General features: G+C 46.9%; 1 protein-coding gene across 1 annotated transcript in view; it reads left to right on the forward strand.

Moving 5' to 3' along the window:
* Nucleotides 1-7015: 7015 nt before the first annotated feature.
* LOC135209198 (glutamic acid-rich protein-like) overlaps nucleotides 7016-27975 on the forward strand; it is a 67248-nt gene continuing 46288 nt past the window's right edge. The window contains exon 1 of the mRNA XM_064241881.1: nucleotides 7016-7095. Within this exon, the coding sequence (XP_064097951.1) occupies nucleotides 7051-7095 (45 nt within the window). The 5' untranslated portion in view covers nucleotides 7016-7050. The remainder of the gene's footprint in view (nucleotides 7096-27975) is intronic.

Below are 27975 nucleotides of genomic sequence, written 5' to 3' on the forward strand. Positions count from 1 at the left end.
GTAAATGTCTAACCAGAATGTCTATTTAGAGAGCAACTGTCTAATCAGAATGTCTATTTAGAGAGCAACTGTCTAACCAAGAGGTCTATTTAGAGAGTAAATGTCTAACCAGAATGCCCATTTAGAGAGCAACTGTCTAACCAAGAGGTCTATTTAAAGTAAATGTCTAACCAGAATGCCCATTTAGAGAGCAACTGTCTAACCAAGAGGTCTATTTAGAGAGTAAATGTCTTAATACAGTAGTTCTGATGCTTGGCTCACGGAGAGAGAGAGAGAGAGAGAGACGAGGGGAAACATAAAGCATGGAAGCTGAGAGAGAGAGAGAGAGAGAGAGAGAGAGAGAGAGAGAGAGAGAGAGAGAGAGAGGACCAAAAAAAGAAAAAAAGAAAAAATGTATACATTGTTTCGGTTCAATCGCTGGGTGCTGCTGCATGTCTGTACTAGGTCCTTACAACCCCCCCCCCCCCTCTCTTTCTTCTCCTCTCACCTCGCGCCCCTCCTCCTCGTCTTCTTCCAGTGAAAGCGAGGTCCGGGTTCGTCGAACTACGAGAGAGAGAGAGAGAGAGAGAGAGAGAGAGAGAGAGAGAGAGAGAGAGGGGGGGGGGGTTCCTCAAAGAGCAAGTTTAACCAGGAATCGTGTCTCTCTGTGTGTATATATATATACTTCATTTTTGGCCAATAGATAGCAGGAGACCACAACAACCAACCCCCCCCCCCCCTACCCTCCATTCACTTTCTACCTTAGGACCATATCTCAGGGATTCGTTGAGCCGTCCTGTCCCTCTCGCTCCTGAAAGCTACTTCTTTCTATAGCTGGTTCACTTAAGGTAGATCCTTGGGTGAGCCGTATGCCTACTAGACGTTTGTTTGGCGGCCGCTGATTGGCTGGAAGCTGCCTACCTCCCAATACCAGCCAATCAGCGGCCGCCAAACAAACGTCTCGTAAGCATAGGGCTCATTCAAGAATCTACCTTGTGAATCAGCTATAGTAGCAACAATAGGTCTAGTACCACCAAGGAATGAATTGTCTGGTAGCTGATTTGGTTGAGATTTGAACAGAGGTGATGAGAAGTTCCCCTCGCCTGTGTCTGAACTAGTAGCTTATAGGCTACTTTTTCTAGTAGCAGCAGGTCTAGTAGGACCAAGGAATAGCAACGGTAGGTCTAGTAGCACTAGAGAAAGTATTCCCAAGTACCTGATTATGTTGAGATTTTGATATTCAAACAGTGGTTATGAGAAGTTCCCCTCTTCTGTGTCTGAACTAGTAGCTTATAAGTCACTTTCCTAGTAGCAACAGTAGGTCTAGTAGCACTAGAGAAAGTATTTCCAAGTAGCTGATTATGTTCAGATTTTGACATTCAAACAGTGGTTATGAGAAGTTCCCCTCTCCTTTATCTAAACTAGTAGCTTATAGGCTACTATTTCTAGTAGAAACAATAGGTCTAGTGGCTCATAAAGCTACTTCTCCTAGTAGCAGTAGGTCTAGTAGCACCAGGGAAAGATTACCCTAGTGGCTGACTGGTTTGAGATTTCGTCTCGAAATATTTTGTTGGCCTTGACATACATGTCAGTGGCCTAATATAGCCTCTTTGCTCTGTAGTTTAAGTAGCAGCATCAATAAGTAGTTTTAGTTATATATAAGTAGGAAGTTGTGAAACTAGTACTTATAACTGGCAACTAGTACTTATAACTGGTAACTAGAACCTGTAACTAGTACTTATAACTGCCAACTAGTACCTGCAACATACTTATAACTGGTAGCTAGAACCTGTAACTAGTACTTATAACTGATGACTACTACTTGTAACTAGTACTTGTAACTCGTAGTGGTACAGAAAGACTAGTTATTCCAGCAATATTAAAAGGAATAAAATACTTTTAACTATTCATTAGTACTGATAACTAGTACTAGTAACTAACACTGAAACTATATTAGCCACTAGAAACTAGTACTGTCAACTAGTACTAGTAACTAGTAGTAGTACAGAAAGACTAGTTATTACAGCAATGTTAAACTTTTAACCTGTCACTAGTAATTAGTACCGCTAACTAGTAGTACCAGTAACTAATAGCGGTGCAAGAATAGCAGTTATTCCAACAGTATCAAAAGGAAATTAAACTTAATACAAATTCCAGAATCAGGTGTCAAGTCTTGAGCCTAACACTTCCGGAATGGTAGCGACTCACGGAAAAGGAATCCTGGAATTACCTCGGGCGAGAATTCCAGGACGTCTCTGCGTATTCACGTTCCCATATGTTTTCCTCTCCTATAACAACAGCAATATTTGAAACAAAAAAACTCACAGTTACGAAAACAACCTCAGCACAACCTCACTAGAACAACATTTTAAAACAAGGTCTAGTGTAGTAAACAGCAAAATAATATGTAGCAATAACATAGCAGTGAAACGACAGCAAATTCTCTTGGAAATAACAACAACGAACCGTAACAACAACAACAGTAATGTTTAAAACAAAACACAACTCGGGGAATGGCCAACACCCACAACTATAAGAAAACAACCAGAAAAGAATCACAAGTAAAAACATAACAACAAAACGCAACCCGGAAGTAACTAAAAGGCAAAACCGTAGCAACAAATCACAACCAGAAAATAACCACAAAACAACCAGGAAATAACCGCAAGTCAAAACCATAGCAACAAAACACAACCCGGAAGAACCACAAGTTAAAAACCATAGCAACAAGATATAACTAGGAAGCAACCACAAAACACAAACCGGAAACTGCCACAACACAACCAGAAAATAACCACAAATTAAAACCATAACAAAACGCAATCAGAATATAACCACTAATTAAAACCTTAACAAAACACAACCAGGAAATAACCATAAAACACAACCAAGAAATTGCCACACATTCAACCCATAACCAAACACCACCCGGAATCAAGACAAAGTTAAAACTACGACAACAAAACACAACCGGGAAATCAACAACAAAACTCGAAACCATAACAAATCTCGATTACAATCTCTACAACCCGGCACCACAACATTTTTCCCTCTTTTTTGTATAATTCAGCAAAATGAAAGGGAAAGTAATAAGTTATTTGGAGATCCTGGTTCCTCGTAACGTTGGAACCACCACTTTCCAATCATATGTGTAATGACGGGCTTTTTTTAGGAGGGAGGGGTGTGAGGGGGGAGGGGTGAATGGGGGTCTTTTGGCGAGTGAAAAATATAAAAATAAAAAAAATAAAAAATCATAAAATATATAAATGAGAATAACGGTATAAAGAAAAAATATATCTATAATTTTTAAAAAATCTATTAACATACCTTAAAGAATACAGGTAAAAACGCAGTTAATTAAGGGAAAATGTTAAAAAAAAACATATTAACATAATCCTAAGAATATGAAAAAACTGCTAAAAGAGGATTTTTAAAGATAAAATAGGAAGGAAAGTAGAATTAGCGCTAAATTGATAATAAAAAAAATGACAAACATATCACAGAGAATATGGAATAAATATTATGCAAATATGGCAAGACAGAAAAAACTTATATCTGTAAGAGTATTAATTACGAATAAAACACAACTTCATCTTCCTCCCCCTTCAAAAAAAAAAAAAAAAAAAAAAAACATTAGCTTAATTTTTCCAAAAATAATAACAATAAAAAAACCTCAACTTTCTTTTAATAGCAATGGGAGGTTATTCAACCTCTGCCTGGAAGGCGTAGAGATGGACAATAAGTAGGTAAAAGGAGCCTTCGACACAGTTCTCTCTCTCTGTCTGTGCGCTGTCTAAAGATATCCGGCATTCCACGCGGCTTTCGAATGCCCGGACGCGGCTTCGTCTTCGACATAAAGAATGCATGACGGCTCAGGATTCCATTCGCCCCGTCACACCGAAATCACGGAGGGTTTCGAACGCGCGGTAACGACTTCGACTTAGCGGAAGAGCCTGCGCGAATTTTGGGACGCCTCCGTTTTGGTTGCGTGGACGGTTAATCGAATGCAAAAATTTCGCAATTGACGCTTGAACGAAAACGAAACGATGTTGCGGATGGTCCCTTGCTTATTTAGCCTTTGTTTATATTTTTTTATATGTATTGCGTTCGTTAATACCGAATCTTTCAAAAAAAAAAAAGAATCGATGAATCAGAGATGTTGCAACATCCAGGGAACGCCTCAAAAACTCCTGCGTTGCATAGCAGTTCTCCGCCCGCAGTTTTTGCGAAAAGGACGCGTCCAAGGTGCCGGCAAGGTCGTTGTTACCTTCGGAGGGCCACGGACGAGTCTCGGGAGAGGATTGGGTTCCGTAGGGGGAGGGGGGTAGGGTTTATATAGCGGGTTCCCGGGGAGAAAGGTGGAAGGACCAGAGGCGGGTTTTGCACCGAAGGAATTTCACAGGAAGAAAGCTCCTCTCCTTCGTGAAACAGGGGGATGGTTAGCTAAAAGCTTTAGACTAACTTTTGTAAACAATGTGAGAGAAAAGATCTCAAGGAAAGGATGGAACGGATAAGAAAACCATAGATCAAGGGGCTATATCAATGGTAAAAACAAATATGAACATTACGCTGGAGAGAGCAAATATGATGGAATTAAAAACATTTAGTCTAACCACGAAAAGTCGTGGAATATATCCTTATATTTCATACGATTTCTTAATTCTTGACGTATAACCTCACGTTCCATTTGTATACCCCTACCGAAGCCACGCCCTTACCTTTGATTTCCAACCCCGCCTCCCCATTTTGAAAGTCTCTTTCGTTTCCTTCATTCATTTTCTACTTTCGTTCCTTCATCTTTGTTTTATTTGCGACTCTGAACTGGTCAGAACTTTCTTTCCATAACTAATTCTTGCTGGTTTATCAGAGGAATGATTTCTTTATCACTTTTTTCACAATCTATTTCTCTCTTCATTGATAACGTATCCCAGCATCTTTCTTTCCCCCCGTCTCTCTCTAGAGCGCGCGCGTGCACGCACACACACACATACACACACACACACACACGCATGTATTTTTTCCCTTAAGACTGTTCGCTTTCACGTCAGCCTACTTCTTCTCCATGAAAAGAATTTTCTAATTTCCCGTTCATCTAAAGGTGCTTCTCGTGTGATTATTATTTCGTTCTGGTAATTCTTATATATTTCTAACCTATCATCAGCGATTTCTCTTTGTTTCTCTCATCTTTCATAAAATTAATGAGCCGTTTCCCCACTTTTTTTCTTTCGACTAGCTTGTATATCGTATTCTTCATCATCTTCTCGTTTTCTTTTGACTATTGTTTCAGATTTTCCTGTATCTTAAACTCTCATCTATACAACACTTTCGTTACATTTCATTTTTTATCCATTTTCGTTTACGCTTTCACTTCTTGTTTACGATACTTCCATATTTTTTTTTTAAAGATCACTGGTTTCTTTGGATTATTTCATCATCTTTATTTACTTTGTAATTATCAGATTTGCGTAATCTAGATGATAATGTAATTATGTAATTCCCGGATCGTAAAATGAATGGGAAGTTATACTGTATAAACGAATACCTTGATAAAAAGTCGGTATTTATGAGACATTGTAATATTTTTTTGTGAACAGGGCAATGCATAGCGAAAGAATCATGAAGTTAAAAGTGATGGAAATTCCGCTGGCTGACGAGGAGGTGGAACTGTTTAGATTAGCTAATGAAACAATTAATTTAATATTATATATGAAGGGAAAAAAGACGTAAAAGAGTAAAGTCTAAATATTGCTTATTAAAAACAAGACACACATTCTCATTCAATAATTATAAAATGGTGTTGGTTCAGTTATTTATGAAATGGACAGACGTGAAGCCTACTTTCACTAGTATAAGACCTTTCATATACCAAATTGTCTGTATCACATAGAAATATATATTTACATTTATTATTATATGATTTGGACACACAACGGTCTATAAATATGGCCGCGGGGCCTGACAATGAAATAAATTAGGTCTGTAGGTACATAGTTTAGTTATATTTCGGTCAGAGAGACTAGTGACTATAAAAATTGGGTCCTTCCCAGACGAAATCAAGCAGCGAACTGTCAAAATCTGTACTTACCTGTCAGTTGGTCGGAAGGTATGTAGGGGATTCCATCAGTTCTTCCGATTTTCTGGTGAATGGACTTACTCCGACCACAAACTGTCGTCTACACATGACTTTTAGCGTCAGATTCGATGAACAGACAGGTAAACCTGATCTTGAACACCCGCCCTGACAGAGGCAGTATTTTCCATTCGTCTACAAGGGGCTGAAATTCATAGATATGTAAATATATAGATAATCTTTCTGGAGTTTCGATATGGCGTAAAATAAATAATACTTATTCATTTTAACTTATAACGATTTTTGCCACACGATTGTTATAAAACGTAAGTTTTTAATGGTGATTTATACGTAAATTACGCGTAACGTGAGGGATTTTATAGAATATTTCATTTAAAAGCTTTCCAGATTCGCCGAAAGATCATATCTTTCGCTATCGAGACGGCTTAAAATGGACAATATTAAGAAAATATCAACTTATAACCTGTTTTCTATAATAATTCTATAAAATATAAACACGTGTAAGCCTTAACACGGACACTATGCTTAGAATAAAGGATTATTTGATTTTTTTTTAATTTGTGAACTTTGTCGTCAATCTGTATCTTATCGCAAAATGGTACAGAAAAAAAAAAAACTTTTAACCTGTTTTATGTGCTTATTTTTTTTAGTCAAATATAAGGTATAGATAAGGCTTTATAAGCAAATTAAACTTAAAATAGGGCATGTTATAGAAGATTTTTATCGAAAATTAGTGAAATTTGTGGCAGAAAATGGGAAATTTTCCTCAGTTTTACCGTATAACCTTGTTTTATACAACATTGTTATAAAATATAAGGCGTAAATAACCATTTAGGCACAAATTACACTGTAAATAAGGGATTTTATGAAATATTTTATTAAAACCGTGAAATTTACAACAGGTTTCATTGAAATTTTGTGAACCGTTTAGTCTCTCTAAATCATATCGAAGATCTGTGGCAGCGTGACAAACCAAAACAATGTCGGAGAAGTCAGCTCTGGACAAACTAAAATTGAACAATTTCGTGAGTAGACCTCTTACCTTGCCCTTGTCTTCGCGTAGGGAGGTCTCGACGGAAGTAGAGATAAGAAAATAATGAAATAATTATGTGTCTGTCATAAATAATGGCTGTTTAGTGCATTAAAAGGGATGGATATTGATGGTCGGTCTAATTACAATTAACCTGTAGTTAAACCTATGTAATTATAACCGTATTTAAGCCCCACGTAATTAATAACTTTAATACTTTCCATAATTGGGTGTTTACTTTGATAACTAAGCTTTAAAGCTTAGCCTAAGGTCGCTAGGTTAGGCATTGTAGGCCTATAGTAGGGTAAAACATCACGGCAGGCCAAACAGGCCACCGACAATCAACGCTTGCCACCCTCCGAAAAAGTACATTATAACGCGTCCTGACACCGGAGATGGGCATCAGTCGCTACTTGTTGTTGTTGAGAAACGGAGCTAAAGACCTCTACTCTCCTTTCGAAGTAGGGGGAAACATCAGTACAGGCCAACCCTCATCACGTAGACAGGGTCTTATTCACTCGATATTTAATTGGTGAAAACATGAATACAATTGCAACTCTAAGCATAAACCATTTAAAAGACTGAAGTTTCGTCAACATATTGTGATATATGAAAGCCCCATACGAACTAAAATAAGCATGTGAGCTCTTCGTAAAATATGTTTTCAAGGCAGTTTTGAAATCCAATATGGCGGCTACGTTTTGCATGGACGGTTCTCATCAGTGACGGCCACCATCTTTCCCCAGCCTTCCCAGCATTCATTTGAACAATGTTAGCGTATGTATGTAACGTTTATTGATCTTACTCAAGATTCCAGTTGTAATCAGCACAATAAAACAACATTTTGTTGCCTATATTAGTGAAAGTATGAAACTTGTTATTCCCCGGGTTATGGTTGGAACTGAATTCATTCTTACCTTGTAATCGTCGGTTTTTATCCTTACTTGCCATCACAACTGAAACTCACAGTGCTTATTTGATTGTTATTATACACATTTTGGTCTCAGTTCACTCACATTGCACTTTAAAACCCGTTGCTGTTCCTGTTTTCTAAGCGCGCGCGCCATAAACACAATTCAAACAGCAGACGACGACAGACGACGAAACTGCAAAGTTTTATTCCCTAAACTGTTTACTTTACTCGTTATTTAGTTTAAATTTACATTGTTATTTAAAAAATTTTGATTTAATTCATGTATATTATCCCTTTTTTGCAACCAAATTACCCCGCAAAATTACAGATATTTCTAACGTAGATAAAATCAAATGTTTCTAACGTTTTCGTACATCTGGCTGTAGAGAAGGGAAGGTGAAGGAAGGAAGAAGGACATGGTGGGGCGGTGGAGGTGGGGGGAGAGGGTAGGGTGGTAGCTGTTTACTGGTGTGTTCCTATCCATTTTCTGGATAATGGAGTTTTGTTGGTCTATTAGTACAAGACAAGTGTAGTTATTCTTTACGATTAGTGATTCACGATACCCTTATAAATTACGGCACTGGGGGTGGTAATGCACTAAAGAAAAATCTCGCTCTGTTACGAGTTCGTTACAGAAATAGGTATTGCCCAAAAACGTGCTTGCACTGTCTCTGAAACCCATAGTAGACATGCTGCTTAGTTGTCAATCAGTTTTTTATAACCAAGTATTTTTTACAAGCTAGCTATTGAATAAATTTTGTATTTTTCTCTCAGTCAAAACATATGCCCCTCAATGCTAACTTTCCTCTTTTAACGACTTTCTGGTCATTGCAAATTCGGCCCCATAATTTTCTTATGGTGCGAAAACAGACAGAGGCCCATGGACCGAAAACGATTGCGTCACACTACGGCGATAATCCAGCAGTAAAACATCTTCATATATCCAAAAAAAGTAAATAATAAAGATATATATGCCGCATTACGATTATAACAATTACATGTATAGCTGATAACAATCTGCACGAATAACTGGTAAACTGTTCTGCAATGACAGTTGAGTATGCAATTATTTACAATAGGTACGAAAGTCAAGATGTCGTGACGTCATAATACAGAACTTGAAAGAACGTTCTAATTCAGAAAAATAATAATTACTTAAATTTGAGTCAGAGTCGAGTTACTTTTTGCAATAACGAAATATTTTCAATTAATCATCATAAATATGTAAAATATTGATGTTTTACTACTTATTAAAAATTAGTTCCAGAGCACAGCTTCTTCGTCATCTTCTACCCAACAGCTGTTTACGCCTGGCGGGTTGTTGTTGATGAGAAATCGTGTTTCGATTGTTGTGATAAAAGTGCTCCAGCGTCTGTGGGTAAAAGTGGTGTGCGGATTTATCACAGGAAATGGTTAGTTTATTGACACAAGCTACTCCGTAAACATCGATGATGGGCGTCAATCTTCTAAATACCTCGAGTTGTAAGTAAAAATGTTGAACGCGTTTTGGTGAGGTTTCCACTACGTTTGAGACCGTTTTCAGTACCCTCTGTTTTAAATCTGTTTAAATCTTAAAATTTGGCCTTAATTTCTAACTTTGGGGAAAATACTTACTTCGAAAGGAGAGTAGAGGTCTTTAGCTCCGTTTCTCACCAACACAAGTCGCGACTGATGCCCATCTCGGGTGTCAGGACGCGTTTATAATGTACTTTTTCGGAGGGGGGTGGCTTGCATTGATGGTAGCTGGCCTGCGTGGCCTGCTGTGATGATCTACCCTACACTTCGATAATTTTTTAAATAAGAAGAGTGCACTTCGATAATTTTTTAAATAAATAGTAAAACATCAATATTTTACATATTTATGATGATTAATTTGAAAATATTCATTATTGAAAAAGTAAGTCGATTCTGACTCAAACTTAAGTAATTATTTTTCAGAACTAGAACGTTCTTTTAAGTCCTGTATTATGACGTCACGACATCTTGACTTTCGTACCTATTGTAAATAATTGCTTTACTCAACTTTCTTGCAGAACAGTTTACCAGTTATTCATGCAGATTATCAGCTCTTCATGTAATTGGTATAATCGTAATGTGCATATATATCTTTATTATTTACTTGTTCCGATACGTAATACAAACCATCGGTCCTTTAACAATAGGAAGTAGCTAGCGGCAGCTGGAACGGTCGTAAGCTTCGAACAAGGGGAGAACGGTAGTTAACTGCTTGTCCGATCGTCGCGCGCCGCGCGACTGAGAGGTAAACAAATCACTTTTGCTTTCGGCCGTGTGGAGATAGGACGTGTTCGTCATCGCTCTGCCCGCTATTGTCGTTTGCTTTGAGTATTCAGCCCTCTTTCTGGTTTATGAGAGTGTGTATGATTTGTAAGTACTTGTGCATTTCTTTATTACATTGATATCATGAGTGATCAAGAAATGGAGATTTCGCCGCGCCCCCCAGTCGCCCGTAGAGTGTGTCCCGGGCTGGAGGGGCGTAGATGCGGCGGATTTAGATCTTTCGTGGACGTAGATCCACATGAGGTTTGTACTCGTTGCCGGGGGCGAGAATGCTCCCGGGACGAGCCGTGTATTACCTGTATGAATTGGTCCGAGGCGCAGTGGGTTCTGTACGAGGGCAGGAAGAGACTTAGCCTCCAAGAAGTCATCGGAAAGCTCTCCAGTGACTCCTTTGGTAACTGAAACACTTCGTCTTCCTTCCTGCCTCCCCGGTCAGCCCCCACGTTTCGCGCCTTCCCCTGTGGGGGGGGTAGCGGAGTCCTTCTCCTTGCTCGATCCGTCGAGTGTGGAGGAGGGCGCCCTACCTACCCGGACGTCCAGTTTTTTTTTTGTATTCGGGGTCTTCCGTCCGCTCTGGGTGGGGGGTTTCATCTCCCCCCAGGCGCGAGGGAAACCCCTCTTACTAACCCGACTGTTGCTTCCTGCAGATGTGCCACCAGTGAAGGACGACCTTGGACAGGTGTGGGAGTCGCTGGGACTGCAGGGAGTGCCAAGTATTCAGGGGTTGATTGAGCGGTTGGCGGTGGGGTCGGCAGTGGTCACTCATGGTGTGGTGACCACTACCTCACCACTATAACAACACAGCCTATGACATGCCGCCGCATCTTGTGTATACGCCGCATGTAATGACGGTGACGCCTACAGCTGCGGTGCACAAACCCATTACTGCCGTGCCAAAGAGGACGGTGGCCACCGCCACCTGGTTTCTTTGTGTTGCCGACCCCGGACTTCCGCTGCCCTAGAGTACCCCCCCTAGACCTGCCGCCGTGCCAAGAATGACAGTAGCTGCCGACAGGACGCCTGGCTCTCCTGTGGTTCCTGCCGTACCTGCCGTACCTGTTGCTGTCCCTGCTGCTCATTTGTTTCCGATACGTAATACAAAACCCTCGTCCTTTAACAATAGGAAGGTAACTAGCGGCAGCTGGGACGGTCGTAAGCTTTCGAACAAGGGAGAACGGTAGTTAACTGCTTGTCCGATCGTGCGCGCGCCCCGCAGCGCCCGAGAGGTGAAGAATCACTTTTACTTTCGGCCGCGGGTGTGAAGGACGTGTTCGTCATCGCTCTCTGCCCGCTTCATCGTCGTATGCTTTGTTTATATTGTGTTTTCTACTAATGGTTTGGTTTGACTTGAAAATGAAACTGTAAGTACACTGTTTTCATTTTCATTACTTAATTATGAATCAACATGGAGCTATCGCCGTAGAGACGGCGATTTCCGCTCTTTTCATGAATTGAACCCTTGAATTATGTCTCGGTGCCGAGGGCGGGCGCACTCGCGCCGAGTCATGTATTTTGGGCGAAAGTGTGTAATTGAAAGATGTAAGTACTCTTTTTCATTATATTTTTGCCCTGTGCGTTCGTTGCCGAGAGCTTGATTGTGCTCGGCAAGAGCCTCTTATTTGTATGATAGAATGCAATGAAAGCGGATTCGCAATGCAGTTTTCTTTTCATTTTTCATTTATTAATTGCATCAAATTTAATTTGTTCCGATACGTAATACAAACCATCGGTCCTTTAACAATAGGAAGTAGCTAGCGGCAGCTGGAACGGTCGTAAGCTTCGAACAAGGGGAGAACGGTAGTTAACTGCTTGTCCGACAGTCGCGCGCCGCGCGACTGGGAGGTAAACAAATCACTTTTGCTTTCGGCCGCGGGTGTGAAGGACGTGTTCGTCATCGCTCTCTGCCCGCTTCATCGTCGTATGCTTTGTTTATATTGTGTTTTCTACTAATGGTTTGTTGACTTGAAAATGAAAACTGTAAGTACACTGTTTTCATTTTCATTACTTAATTATGAACCAACATGGAGTTATCGCCGTAGATGCGGATTTCCTCTCTTTTCATGAATTGAACCTTGAATTATGCCTCGGTGCCGAGGGCGGGCGCGCTCGCACGAGTCATGTATTGTGGCGAAAGTGTGTAATTGAAAAAATGTAAGTACTCTTTTCATTATATGTTTGCCCTGTGCGTTCGTTACCGAGAGTGTGTTTGCGCTCGGCACGAGCCTTTTAATTTTGTTTTGTATAATAGAATGCAATGAAATAGTGGATTCGCAATTGCAATATTCTTTTCATTTTCATTTATTTATTTGCATGAAATTTAATTTGGATCAATTTTCGTTCTTACCCGGGAATTGATCCTTACGATTTTTTTTATGTGAAAATGAAATCGCAATGCAGTATCTGTTTCATTTTCATATATATATGATGCATCATATTATTGGATCAAGTTTCCGTTCTACCCGGGAATTGATCTTTTACGATTTTTTTTATTGAAAACAATGATCGCAAGTGCAAGTATTCTGTTCATTTTAATATATATTTTTGGTAGCATCTATTATGGATCAGTTCCGTCTTGAATTTGATCTTTTCCCCTTTAGTTCTATGAAGTTGAATCGCAAAGGGCAGTTTTATTTCTGTTTCTTTTCATATTACTCAGCTGTGGCGGGGGTAGGGGAAGAAGCGAAGGTCTGCCAGGAAGTCTCGTCGGAAAGCTCTCCCGCCGACTTCCCTTGGTATCCGATTCTTCGTCTTCCTTTCCTGCCCCCCGCTCAGCTTTTTCGTTGTATTTTGTATTTGGGGTCTTCCTTGCGTTCGGGTGGGGGGCGATGTCTTCCCCCCGTGCGTGAGGGAACCCCTCTTACTAAATCTATCTATGTTACCGCAGGTGCTACATCCGTGGGAGACGACCTTGGACAGGTATGGACCACCGCGGAGGCAGGGCGTGCCTAGCATCCACGGCTGCTGCAGCGTCTAGCGAGGTCTGGGGCGGTCTCCACTACTACACGGCCGCTTATGCTGCTCCCCCCCTCCTGGTCTACACTCCCCATGCTGTGTCGATGACGCCGTCTGCCGCTACTAGGGCCGCAGCCGTACCGAGGTGGGGTTGCCAGCCGCCGCCTGTTTTCTTCGTGTTGCCTGCCCCAGACTTCCGCTGTTCCAGCAGCTCGCCCCGGGACCGGCGCCAGGCCACCCGGTTCCGCGGCTGCCGATGATTGACGAGGCGATCGCTGGCCTGCCGTACCTGCCGCTGATGTGATTCCCGCTGTTGCTTGGCTGTCCCTTCTGGGTCTACCGCTGCCGCTGTTCCTGCCGCTCCTGAGCTGGTTGCTGTTCCTGTCGCTCCTGGTTCCTGTGCCTGTCCATGCTGGTCCTGCCCACGGTGTGTCTTCCCCAGTCCCAGGTCCTTCCGGACAGGTGCAGTCGGGGCCGTGTTGCTTCGGCAATGCCCGGCTCCGGCCTGGATGGAGGACTGACGACTGTCCTGCGTGAGCTGACGAGGAAGAGGAGAAGAGGAAGCTGTCATCTTCGTCTTCATCGTCTGCTGCTGCCTCTTCCCCTTCGACTTCTAAGGCCCATAAGCCGAAGAAGAAGAAGGCTGCCTTCCCCCCTCCCTAAGAAGTCTCCTTCGGGAACTTCTAAGGGCCCGTCCCACCTCGGTGGGACGGGGGGGTCCTTCTGCTGGTCCTCCTGCTCCTTCGGAGCGGGGCCCGTCTCCCCTTCCGCAAGGAAGAGATAGACGGGGACCAGAGGAGTATCGGTTAGCTCTGGTACTTCCTCGCCTGGTGCTAGCGGCGATGCCGCTACGCCAGGTTCCGGCTCCGGTCTCTCGTTCGCGAGAGATCCCGAGTGTACGTTCTCCCTCGGGAGACCGTGCAGCCAAGTTTCTTTCGGCGCCAGAGTTCGCTCGGCGCCAAGACGCGGCACGGAGCAGAAGGCTGGTGAGAGACGCTCAGGTGACTCTTGCCAGGCCAGCGGCCGCTCTTGCAGCGACCAGCTGGTAACACGGGTCCCCGGGTTTTCCCCCCCTAAGAAGGCTCCTTCGGGGACCTTCTAAGGGCCCGTCTCGCTCCGGCGATTCGCGGAGCTCTTCTGCTGGTCCTCCTGCTCCCTCGGGAACAGGGCCCGTCTTTTCTTCTACCAAGGAGAAGAAGACGGGGACCAGAGGAGTACCAGCTTCGGCTGGCATTCATTCCTCGCCTGGTTCTAGCGGTTCTGCCCCGCTAAAACCAGGATCCGCCTCGGCTTCTCGTTAGCGAGAATACCGAGTGGACGGTCTCCCGGCGGGAGGACCGTCCAGTCCAAAGTCTTGACGCCCGAGCTCGCTCGCCGTCAAGACCGAAGCGCGGAGCAGAAGACTGGCGAGAGTCGTGCAGACGACGCTCGTCAGGCCAGTGGACGCTCTCGCAGCGACCAGCTGGCCTGCTCGGTTGACGTGACGGTCGCTGACCAGCCACGAGTTGAGGCGAGGAAGGGGTCCCCGCGGCCGTCGGTACCAGCCACGGCTGGTACCAGCGGCTCGACGCGCCGAGGCGGACGCTCGCCCGGTCTCACCAGGCGAAGATGGTAACCAGCAACAGCTCGCCTGACGCTAGAGATCAGCGTCGACGTTCTCAGCCGAGCCTCTCGCCCCAGGCGAGCGGCAGGCTAGGGCCTGCTGCTCGATCGCCACCGCGGGTTGACGATCAGCAGCAGCCCTCCAAGCACGCTGGTCCTGCCAGCGAGCTAGGGGGGGGCGTCAGGTCTGCCTCTCCTGTAACCTTCAACCTCCTCGGGCTACACCGGGAGGAGCGAGGTACCTATGAGTGATCGCGAGAGGTGCGCCGCTCGCGATCCCGCTATGACGCCGTATGGCCACCAGGCACGGTTCTAGGACCGACCAGGACATACGTGCAAGTAGCTGGAGGCGACCGTCAGGGGTCTGCCGCTTTCCTCCTTCGGAAGGAGGAGTATCTCGGGATCTGTTCTTGTTGGAAGGACTGGACGGTCCTACTCCGCAAGACGCGGTTACTCCCGAGATACAGAGGAGATTTACAGAAGTCATTAAGCTGATTCGTCAGCATAATGACCTTGCGGAAGGATTGTCCGCTCCCACCAGCAGAGCCCACGTCTCTGCTCGAGTCGTTTTGGGGCCCGAGAGGGAACCCAAACCGACGTGGGTCTGCCGCGATCGGAGCTTGCCGATTCTGTCTCGAACCAGAGTCTCTCGTCTCCGGACAAGAGGCTCGCTCAGTTCTGCTGGTCGATCAAGCTACTTCCACCTCCTCTACTGCGACAGCGGCGTTTCTACGTGCTTCGGACACCGTATTAAAATACTCCTTCGGTCCTCCTGAGAGGTTTCGACCTCGACGAGGACTGGAAATGAGTCGGAGGACGGTATCGGCTCTCCCCCGTCAGGTGTCGAATCAGCCCCACCCAGACGACGTTCACAGTGGCGGCAGACCCTTACCTACAGTGAGAGTTTTTTCGTAACCCCCATCCGCGGGGGGGGAAAACGTTTTTTGTTCCTCCTGACGATACGTTTTCCCCCCAGCTCTGAGAGACCATCGCCGCAAGGCGATGGCTGCTCCTATTCTTCTCCAACTGCTAGTTCCACTGGGAAGGCGAGCGAGTATCCAATTCCTCCACCATTCCCTCTCTCCTTACGGCTACGAGGGAAAGGGGGAGGGATCCTACAGAGATTTCTCTGTAGGATCCCACGCGTTCGGGACTGCGCTACCGGGGTGGGGGGACCTTCGGGTCCTACCTACGTAAGCCCCGGTCGTTTGAGGAGGGATCCTGCCCCATTCTCGATTTCTACGGGAATCGAGAGGACCACCAGCCGATATTCGTTTGACGAATTCGGTGGGGGTTTCGCAGACTGCTTAGAATTCTAAGGAATTTCTAGCGCATTCAGGTGTTCGAGTTTTTTTTTTACGATCTCCAAACACTTAGGCGAGACCACGGTCTAAAGTGAGCGAGACGAGAATCCCCGATGTTACATGATAATCGGGAAACCTCGCCTATGCCTCGAATTCCTGGTAATTTCTAGCAATTGGGAAGAAGACTGCTGATGAAAGAACTATCTTACAGTAGGCGACCAACCTGGAATAGAGAAGATCGGACGGGAATATCCAGTTTGGCTTGAACTATCGTCTTAGTATTCTGTTCACCATTGAAGCTTTCCTTCGAGGAAGACTTCTCCTTCACTCTTTGATAGAGATCGAAGGTGGTCGATCTCCAATCCTTATTTTGTTTTTCTTGAGGAAAGAATTTAGGATGGAGATCGTTGTTCAGAATCCTACAAAATATACTACGTATATTAACCTCGCGACATGATTCTACTAAGCAGTTGAATTGTCCGAGGGTAGGCGCATATCCTAGTTATATCTACGGATTGCGACTTAGAAGAGAAGTATTCTAATTGAAACTGCAACTCGGGGTTGCCTGCAACCTCCCAGGAGTTTTTCAGTTTCAATTTTATATACTTATGGTTTTGTCACGACAACACCATTTCAACTTTTATATTTACCGAAACTTCGTTTCGCCTAAATATAATTGCTCGAGCATATCTTTTATGCTCGGTAGTTCTAGCCGAACGCATTCCTTCATGGAATAATGGATTACATGGCAACTCAGGATGACGAGTCGGCGAGAGCTCAGGCTCAACTACTGCGTATTGAACTGCCTGACAGCAGCTCAGTATCAGCTGGGCCTCCGAGATGCACGGTCAGTTATGTCTCTCTCTCCCCTGGTTTGATTGACTACCGAACCGTATCTCTGCCCAACAATCATGGACTTAGGTCTCTGATTAATGGGGATTCTCGCAATAATGAAGGACCATTACTGCTGTGACGCTAGAGTCCATCGCCTTCGACATTGCGAGAATTTTCAATAGAGATATCTCTTGGACTCTTTCATCTTTCTGTTTACCGCACGGTAACAGAAGTCTGTACAAGTCCTCCCGCTGCATCGCACTGCGATAATGCGAATGATTTTTGCAGACATCTGAGTTTGTCTTCAAATATCTCGTATTCGTAGGTGTACAATTGTTCATGTTCAACCCGAATTACGAGATCTGTCAGAAGACATCGCCTACTCTCCGACCTGACAGCTCTACTTCCAAATGTTCAGCCCATGAGAAGCAGTTCTTCAGGCGGTTTTCCCCTGTGTTTTCATTACTGAAGAACGCCCCGCTTTCATTGCAACTACGACTTCTCACCGGAGCAGCAATGAAATAGCGGTTAGCGTTTTCAGTCATTTGTAAGCACAGGTTATGAATCTTGAGAATCCTTCTCTCGATTCGTCTGTGAAGACGTAGGTTGCATTCAATATCTACCTTCGTCTTCAACGGTACATAGTGTTGTTTCTCCTTAGCTGAGATTCAACAACCATGAGATGTTTTGCCTTCAGGGACCTCGGTCTCTAGAAGGCAATTGACTTTCGCCTGTTGGGCACATGCTTAAGAGAATCATCACCTCGCTGTCCGGCATTGGTGACCAAACAAATACATTATTTGTTTGGTCTCTTGGCATAACCCTTTTAAGGCGAAGGTCACGTGACTTACTCGGATGCTTTGACAACTTGCCTCCTACCGAACGCAGTCAGTCGGGCAGCTGTCAGAGCGCACGAGTCAGTTACGAACTACGCTGTTGACTTAGTTCGGTTGTTACACAGCAATCATTACTTCGTTTTAATAGCTTGTCACAGTACCCATACCATTGACACCCACCATGGAGTGTCGGTGTCCTATCCACTACCGAGAACTTCGCTGCATGGGGATAGGAGGATGCGAGAGACTTCGTGGCAAACGGACAGACCAGTATGGTACTGGACATCACCGAAGTAGAGAAGAGGAATAGGTCATGCGACTATTTCCTTCTTTTCCTCTGAGGAACTGCATGACTTCTCCTGCGAAGTCAAGCATCCAGGGGATGGGTGGGGATCCGTGACGCTCGATTTCGTACCGAACTTCGTAGCGAAGACTCAGAACCCAAACCCCTTCGGTCCTGACGATTGGTTCGAATCGTTCACAATCCCCTCCCTAATGGACTTTCACCGCCTTCGATGCGAAGGAGATGCCTGCCTTGTCCGCAAGAACTTCTCCGTGGCGCAGGTACTGAAGGCAGGGGTCTGGTCCAACCAGACCACATGCCCTTCCTTCTACCTTCGGGATATTGCCCACAGGTCCTTGGATCTTTTTCCTTGGGACCCGTGGTGGCTGCTCAACACGTTGTGTAGCGAACCCAGACCCTCGCAGGCTGAACAGCATCGAGTCCTGGTGTGACCGTAAGAATGGATGAGTGAATGAGAGTGTGACTGGCTCCTCTTCCCATCTTTTTCTTCCCCTCTACCTGTGGTTAGAGGGACACGGTCGTCACCCTGCTGGATTAGGACAAGATGCAGGTGAGCTACTCAACAGAGCCCCATCCTATCCCTTTCACTAGGGATAGGAGCGTATATCCACCACTTCCTCCAACAAGGGGGAGGAAGTGGATGCCAGCTTGAGACAACCCATACTTTATGTTGGCCTCTTGCAAACAGGAACAAGTTCTTGCTTGCTGGTACGAAGAGATACGCTTGCCTCTCTCTTAGTACTCGGCCCAGAGGTCTGACCATTGATCCTGCGGTGCACACCCCGATCAATCGGACAGAGGCTTGGATCCCTCCCTCGCTCTTACGACCAGGGAGGCATTCCAGGGATGGACGAACACCAGTCTGTTCATCAAAAGACTCAGATTCCTCCCACCAAGAAGTGAGTCTTCCTATTGTTAAAGGACCGATGGTTTGTATTACGTATCGGAACAAATGACAATTTGTCGAAAATTGCATTTTTCCCTAACATATACAAACCTGAGGTACCTTACATATGTCCCCCCCTCCTCATGCCAACCTACCTCACTCTGCGTATTTTGCATGGGCCAAAAGCAAAAGTGATTTGTTTACCTCCCAGTCGCGCGGCGCGCGACTGTCCGGACAAGCAGGTTAACTACCGTTTCTCCCCCATTGTTCTAAGCTTACGACCCAGTTCCAGCTGCCGCTAGCTACTTCCTATTGTTAAAGGACCTCAGGTTTGTATAGTTAGGAAAAATGCAATTTTCGACAAATTGTCATTTTGGATCAATTTCCGCTCTTACCCGGGAATTAATCCTTACGATTTATTGCTGTGAAAGTGAAAATAGCAAGTGCAGTATTGTTCATCATATATATTTATGATAGCATCATATTATTATGGATCAAGTTTCCCCACTCTTACCGGGAATTGATTTTTCCCTCTTTAAGTTCTATGAAGTGAATCGCAAGTGCAGTATTCTGTTTCATTTTCATATTACTTTTCACTGCTGTGCGGGGGTAGGGGGAAGCGAAGGTCTGCCAGGAAGTCGTCGAAAGCTCTCCCGCGACTCCCTTGGTATCCGATTCTTCGTCTTCTTTCCTGCCCCCCGCCGCTCAGCTTCCTCGTATTTTGTTTTTGGGGTCTTCCTTCCGTTCGGGTGGGGCATGTCTCCCCCCCGTGCGTGAGGGAACCCTCTTACTAATCTGTCTGTGCTACCGCAGGTGCTACAGCCGTGGGAGACGACCTTGGACAGGTATGGACCACTGCGGCTGCAAGGGCGTGCCTAGCATCCACGATCTGCTGCAGAGCTACGAGGTCCTGGGCGGTGGCGGGGGTGACCTTGAGTGGTCTCCACTACAACCTTCACGGCCGCTTATGCTGCTTCCCCCCGCTGGTCTACACTCCCCATGCTGTGTCGGTGACGCCGTCTGCCGCTTCTAGGGCCGGTCGCCGCCGTACCGAGGAGGGGTATGCCGCCGCCGCCTGTGTTTTCTTCGTGTTGCCTGCCCCAGACTTTCGCTGTTCCAGCAGCTCGCCCCTGGACCGGCCGCCAGTTACCACGCTGGCTGCCGAATGATTCTACGAGGCGATGGCTGGGCCTGCCGTACCTGTCGCTGATGTGGTTTCCCGCTCACTGGCTTGGCTGTCCCTTCTGTGTTTACCGCTCTGCCGCTGTTCCTGCGCTCCTGAGCTGGTTGCTGTTCCTGTCGCTCCTGGTTCCTGCGCCTGTCCATGCTGGTCCTGCCCATGGTGTGTCTTCCCCAGTCCCAGGTCCTTCCGACAGGTGCAGTCGGGCCGTGTTGCTTCGGCAATAGGCCCCGGGACTCCGGCCTGGATGGAGGACCTTGACGACTGTCCTGCGTGAGCTGACGAAGAAGAGGAAGGTGTCATCTTCGTCTTCGTCTGTTGCTGCCTCTTCCCCTTCGACTTCTAAGGCCCATAAGCCGAAGAAGAAGAAGGCTGCCTCCCCCCCCTAAGAAGTCTCCTTCGGGAACTTCTAAGGGCCCGTCCCACCCGGTGGGACGGGGGGTCCTCTGCTGGTCCTCCTGCTCCTTCGGGGGCGGGGCCCGTCTCCCCTTCCGTAAGGAAGAGATAGACGGGGACCAGAGGAGTATCGGTTAGCTCTGGTACTTCCTCGCCTGGTGCTAGCGGCGATGCCGCTACGCCAGGTTCCGGCTCGGTCTCTCGTTCGCGGGAGGATCCCGAGTGTACGCTCTCCCTCGGGAGACCGTGCAGCCAAAGTTTCGGCGCCAGAGTTCGCTCGGCGCCAAGACCACGGCACGGAGCAGAAGGCTGGCGAGAACCGCTCAGGTGACTCTCGCCAGGCCAGCGGCCGCTCTCGCAGCGACAGCTGGTAACCGGTTTTGTTATTCCCCCTAAGAAGACTCCTTCGGGAACTTCGAAGGGCTCGTCACATTCCGGTGTGACGGGGGGGTTCTTCTGCTGGTCCTCCTGTTCTTCGGGAACGGGGCCCGTCTCCCCTTCTGAGAAGAAGAAGAAGACGGGGACCAACCAAGGGTGTGCTGGCTACCGCTGGTACACCCTCGCCTGGTCTTGGCAGCTCTGCTGCCTAAGCCAGGTACCGGCTCGGTTTTCTCGTCCGCGAGAAGTTCCGAGTGTACGATCTCCTTCGGGTGACCGTGCAGCCAAAGTTAAGACGCCTGAGTTCGCTCAGCGTCATGACGAGGCACGGAGCAGAAGACTGTCGAGAGCCGCTCAGGTGACTCTCGCCAGGCCAGCGGTCCGCTCTCGCAGCGACCAGCCGGTACCTCGGCGTGGACGTGACGGTCTCTGACCGGCCACGGGTTGAGGCTGGGAAGAGGTCCCCCAGGTCCCCTCGACCGACGTACCAGCCTCGGCTGGTACCAGCGGTTTGACGTGCCGCGAGGACGCTCACCGGTCTCACGGCGAAAGCGAGCTCTGCAGGTCACCTGACCGCCGCTCCCACAGGGACCGGGCGGGATACGGTGACCAGCAGCAGCTCGTCTGACGCACGGGACCGGGGTCGACGTGCTCAGTCGAGCGCTCGGCCACAGGTGAGCGGCACGGCCAGGCCTGCAGATCGATCCCCACCTCCCCCCGCGGGTTGTGATCGGCTGCAGCCCCCCACGTACGCTGGTCATGCCAGCGAGCGGGGGGGGAGCGTCAGGTCTGTCTCTCCACTACCTTCAACTTCCTCGGCATACGCCAGGAAGAGCGAGGTATATAGGAGTGATCGTGAGAGATGCGCCGCTCACGATCCCGTCACGACGCCGCACGTGCCAGGTTGGTCTTAGGACCAACCAGGACGTACGCGCAAGTGATTGGAGGCAACCGTCAGGGATCTGTTGCTGGTCCTTCTTCTGAAGGAGGAGGGTCCTGGGAGCTGCTCTTGTTGGAGGGACTGGACGGTCCTACTCCTCAAGACGCTGTAACTTCCGAGATTCAGAGTAACTTTACCCAGGTTATTGCACTGATTCGTCAGCACAACGACCGGGGGGAAGGATCGCCGCTCCCACCAGCAGAGCCCATGTCTCTGCTCGAGTCGTTTTGGGGCCCGAGAGGGAACCCAAACCGACGGTGGGTACTGCCGCGATCGGAGCTTGCCTATTCTGTCTTGAACCAGAGTCTCTCGTCTCCGGACAAGAAGGCTCTCTCAGTTCTGGCCGGTCGATCAAGCTACTTCCACCTCCTCTACTGCGACAGCGGCGTTCTACGTGTCTTCGGACACCGTATTTAATACTCCTTCGGTCCTCCTGAGAGGTTTCGACCTCGACGAGGACTGGAATGAGTCGGAGGACGGTATCGGCTCTCTCCTGTCAGGTGTCGATCAGCCCCACCCAGACGACGTTCACAGTGGCGGCAGACCCTTACCTACAGTTGAGAGTTCGTAACCCTCCTCGGGGAAAACGTTTTCTCCTGACGATACGTTTTCCCAGACTCTGAGAGGCCATCGCCGCAAGGCGATGGCTGCTCCTACTCTTCTCCAACTGCTAGTTCCACTGGGAAGGCGAGCGAGTATCCAATTCCTCCCCCATTCCCTCTCTCCTTACGGCTACGAGGGAAAGGGGAAGGATCCTACAGAGATTTCTCTGTAGGATCCCGACGTTGGGGACTGCGCTACCAGGGGGGACCTTCGGGTCCTACCTGAACGTAAGCCCCGGTCGTTGAGGAGGGATCCTGCCCCATTCTCGATTTCTACGGGAATCGAGAGGGACCACCAGCCGATATCGTTTGACGAATTCGGTGGAGGTTTTCGCAGACTGCTTAGAATTCTACGGAATTTCTAGCGCATTCAGAGTGTTAGAGTTTCTTACGATCTCCAAACACTTAGGCGAGACCACGGTCCAAAGTGAGCGAGACGAGAATCCCCGATATGTTACACGATAATCGGGAACCTCGCCTATGCTCGAATTCCTGGAATTTCCAGCATTAGGAAGAAGGACTGCTGCTGAAAGAAGACTATCTCACAGTAGGCGACCAACCTGGAATAGAGAAGAACGGACGGGAATATCCAGTTTGGCTGGAACTATCGTCTTAGTATTCTGTTCACCATGAAGCTTTCCTTCGAGGAAGGACTTCTCCTTCACTCTCTTAAATAGAGAACGAAGGTGGTCGATCTCCAATCCTTATTTTGTTTCTTGAAGGAAAGAATTTAGGATAGAGATCGTTGTTCAGAATCCTACAAATATACTACGTATATTAACCTCGCGACATGATTCTGCTAAGCAGTTGAATGTCCGAGGGGTAGGCGCATATCCTGGTTATTCTACGGATTGCGACTTAGACGAAAAGTATTCTAATTGAACTGCAACCCGGGTTGCCTGCAAAACCTCCAGGAGTTTCCAGTTTCAATTTTATATACTTATGGTGTTGTCACAACAAACACCATTTAAGCTTTTATATTTACCGAAATTCGTTTCGCTTAAATATAATTTGCCGAGCATATCTTTTTGTGCTCGGTGGTCTAGCCGAACGCATTCCTTCGTGGAAAGGATTACTTGGCAACTCAGGATGACGAGTCAGCGACAGCTACTGCGTATTGAAATTGCCCGAGACATTTCAGTATCAGCTGCCGCTTTGAGATAGACGGTTGTTTATGTCTTCTCACCTGCTTTGATTGAATAACAACCGTATCTCTGCCCAACAATCACGGACTTAAGTCTCTGATTAACGGGGATTTCTCGCATACATGAATGACCATCTACTGCTGAGAAACGCTAGTATTCATCGTCTTCGGTATTGCGAGAATTTTAAACAGAGATATCTATTCGACTCTCATCTTTCTGTTTACGCACGGTAACAGAATTCTGTAATAGTCTCTTGCTGCATCGTATCCCGATAATGCGAATGATTTTTGCGGAATCTGATTTGTCCTCAAAATATCTTGTATTCGGAGGTGTACAATTGTTCATTGTTCACCCCGGATTAGCAGATGTATTGAAAGACATCGCCTACTCCCACACCTGCCAGCTCTACTTCCAAACGTTCAGCCCATGAGAAGCAGTTCTTCAAGCGGCTCTCCCCTGTGTTTCATTACTGAAGAACGCCCCACCCGCTTTCATTGCACAACGGACAGCAATGAAATGGCGGTTAGCGTTTCAGTCATTTGTAAGCACAGGTTTAGAATCTTGAGATTCCTTCTCTCGATTCAGCTGGAAGACGTAGGTTGCATTCATTGCCTACCTTCGTCTTCAACGTCACATAGTGTTGTTTCTCCTTAAGCTGAGATTCAACGTCTATGAGATTTCTTGCCATCAGGGACCTCGGTCTTTTTGAAGGCAATTGACTTTCGCCTTTTGAGCTTATGCATTAAGAGAATCATCGCCGCGCCGTCCGGCATCGGTGACTAACAAATATTTATTTGTTTGGTCTCTCAGCATAACTCTTTAAGGGCGAAGGTCACGTGACTTACCCGGATGCTTGGACAACTTGCCTCTACTGATTCCGAACCAGTCAGTCGGCAGCTGTCAGAGCGCCCGAGTCAGTTACGAACTATGCTATGGACTTAGTTCGGTTGTTCCAGAGCAATCATTACTTCGTCTTAATAGCTTGTCAGTATGAGTACTGTACATAACCAAAGTCGAGAAGAGGGATAGGTCATACGACTATTCCTTCTTCTTTTGTCTTAGGTAACTGCATGACTTCTCTTGAGAAGTCAAGCACAAAGGGATGGGGATTTGACGCTCGATTTCGTACCGATCTTCGTAGCGAAGACTCAGAACCCTTCGGTAACTGACGATTGGTTCGAGTCCTTCACAATACCCTCCCTAATGGACGTCACCGCCTCCGATACGAAGGCTATGCTGCTTTGTCCTGTGAAGGTGCGACGGAGCTGTCTGAAGAAACTCGACACCCAGATGAGTGTGGACGCCTCTTCATCATTCTCTCGCGTTCCGCAAGAACTTCTCCGTGGCGCAGGTAATGAAGGCAGGCGCCTGGTCCAACCGGACCGCATGAACCTCCTTCTACCTTCAGGATATTGCCCACAGTTCCTTGGATCTTTTTCCTTGGGAACCGTGGTGGTTGCTCAACACGTTGTGTAGTTAACCCAGACCCTCGCAGGCTGAACAGCATCGAGTCCTGGTGTGACCGTAAGAATGGATGAGGAATGAGAGTGTGACTGGCTCCTCTTCCCACCTCTTTTTCTTCCCTCTACCTTTGGGTAGAGGGACACGGTCGTCACCCTGCTGGGTAAGGACGAGATGCAGGTGAGCTACTCAATAGAGCACCATCTATCCCTTTCAGTAGGGATAGGAGTAAATATCCACCACTTCCTCCAACAAGGGGAGGAAGTGGATGCCAAATTGAGGAAACCCAAATCATTTTCATGATTGTCTCTTGCAAACAGGAACAAGTTCTTGCTTGCTGGTACGAAGAGATACGCTTGCCTCTCTCTTAGTACTTGGCCCAGAGGTCTGACCATTGATCCTGCGGTGCACACCCCGATCAATCGGACAGAGGTTTGGATCCCTCCCTTGCTCTTACGACCAGGGAGGCACTCCAGGTTGGACGAACACCAGTCTGTTCACCAAAAAGACTCAGATTCCTCCCACCAAGAAGTGAGTCTTCCTATTGTTAAAGGACCGAGGGTTTGTATTACGTATCGGAACAAATGACAATTTGTCGAAAATTGCATTTTTCCTAACTATACAAACCTGAGGTCCTTTACATATAGTCCCACCTCATGCCACCCATCACTCTGCAACTTTTTGCATGGGCCTAAAGCAAAAGTGATTCTTCACCTCTCGGGCGCGCGGCGCGCGCACGATCGGACAAGCAGTTAACTACCGTTCTCCCCTTGTTCGAAGCTTACGACCGTCCCAGCTGCCGCTAGTTACCTTCCTATTGTTAAAGGACCTCAGGTTTTGTATAGTTAGGAAAATGCAATTTTCGACAAATTGTCATTTTGTTCGTCAGATTCTTCACCGAATGTAAGGGGATGTAGTTCGATGAACTGTCACGCCCATTAAAGAGAAGTTGGAGGCTCCAACTTTGGATTCAAGCCCTGAACTTTTCTCCGATCTATCACCTTGTGAGAAGAAGAAAAGGAGATTGGTTCCTAAACGGAAATCGGAGTTTCCTTCCGCTTCTAGACATCCCTCACCTGAATCAGGGAAGGAAAAAGAGAATGCGGCTGCAAAAATTATCCTAAATGTGCAGGAGCAACTTTCGGCCTTAGTAGGAGTTTTTACTAAGGAAACTCCCAGGAGAAAGGACTCTTTCCTTCCTATAAAGAAGACGAAGGGAAGGAAAGAAGAAACGGAAGTTTCGGCCTATACTCAGAGGAGTAATAAGAATGCGCCAAAACGCCAACCTGGCGCAATGCGCCAGATGCGTTTGAGACTCATACGAGTCAGAAGAGCCAGAAGCGCCAGATGCGCCATATGCGCCAGAAGCGCCAGCCTGGCGAAATGCGCCAGAAGCGCACCCTGCCGAAATGCGCCAGAAGCGCCAGATGCAAGCGCCAGATGCGCCAGAAGCGCCACCCTGCCGAAATGCGCCAGAAGCGCCAGCTTGGCGCAAGGAATCACGAGCGCCAACCCGGCGCAATGAGCACAAGTGACAAATAAGAGACGGACTTCTTCCAAAAGACAATTAAGCCAGGAAGATTTGTTTGGCTTTCGGAAGGATAAAACCTTTACCTGACAAGGACTCTAGTTGTCGCACAAGCGGCCGTTATTCCTTGTCAGGACATAGGTGGTTCCGGAGAAAGCGATAGGAGAGGAACATCCTTCGTCTGACAGGAGAGAAAGGTGTCGCACAAGCGGCCATCGCTCTTGCCAGGAGAAGGATAAGGTCGTTTTGCAGGATCAACCTATCTCTGTAGGGATGCAAGTTATCGCACAGGCGGTCGTCGTTCTTGCGAGAGTGGGGTGTATGTTGCAAGAGGCCAGTCTCCTGCTGGAAATAAACAATCCTCTTCGGAATTGGATTTGGAAGAGATTTCGGACTCTGAAGATCACTCGGCTCCGGGTTTGTCAGATTACAAGACGCTGGCAGCCCTCTTACTTCAAGAGTTTGGGGACTCTTTAAGCCCGACTGCTCCTCCTTCTCCAAGGTCCTTATTTACAAGCATGAAGGTCCCGAAACAATCATCTTTTATTAAAAATGAAGCCAACCATTTCCATGAACAGGCTCTCCGATTCGTAGAAATTGGTTGGAATCCAAGGAGAAGGCGGGGAAGACAGTCTTTACCTGCCCTCCTTCCAGACTATCAGGAAAGAAGGGAATTTGGTACGAGACGGGCAAACCACGGGGTCTAGCTCTCCCGTCCAGTGCCGAAGCAGATTTTTCGAATCTGGTAGATTCGGTCTAGGAGACAAGCCTTGTCATCAGCAAAGATCACATGGGGGACTTCTGAGATGGACCATCTCCTCAAGGGATTGTTAATGTCTTAGAAGTTTTTAACTTCTTAGACTGGTCCCTTGGGGTGTTGGCCAAAAAAGACACGGAAGAGAAGGAATCTCTTAGTCCAGAAGTCCTTCATAGTGTCCTTTCCGTATGGGACAAGGCAGTTCAGGATGGATCAGGAGAGGCCTTCTCTGTTTGGAATGGTATTCTGAAGAAGAGAGTCTTATTTAGCTCTTTTCTGACGAAAGCAGTTACTCCTACTCAGAGGGTCATCTCTTCTGTATGCTCCTGTCGGACCAATGTTTCCTTCAAATCTAGTAAAAGATATTTCTCATTCTTTACAGAAAAGGCCACACAAGATCTCTTGGCCCAATCTGCAAAGAAATCGAGGACTTCGGGTCCTATTAAGAGAGAGACTCGGGCTCCTCAACAGCCCTTTCGAGGGAGTACCTCGGCCAGACCCTCTTTTAAGAAGAGAGGAGTGCAGAAGAGAGGTAGGTCTTCCTTCAGACCTGTCAAGA

Source organism: Macrobrachium nipponense, chromosome 37 (assembly GCF_015104395.2).
Source record: "Macrobrachium nipponense isolate FS-2020 chromosome 37, ASM1510439v2, whole genome shotgun sequence".
Taxonomy (NCBI): Eukaryota; Metazoa; Arthropoda; class Malacostraca; order Decapoda; family Palaemonidae; genus Macrobrachium; species Macrobrachium nipponense.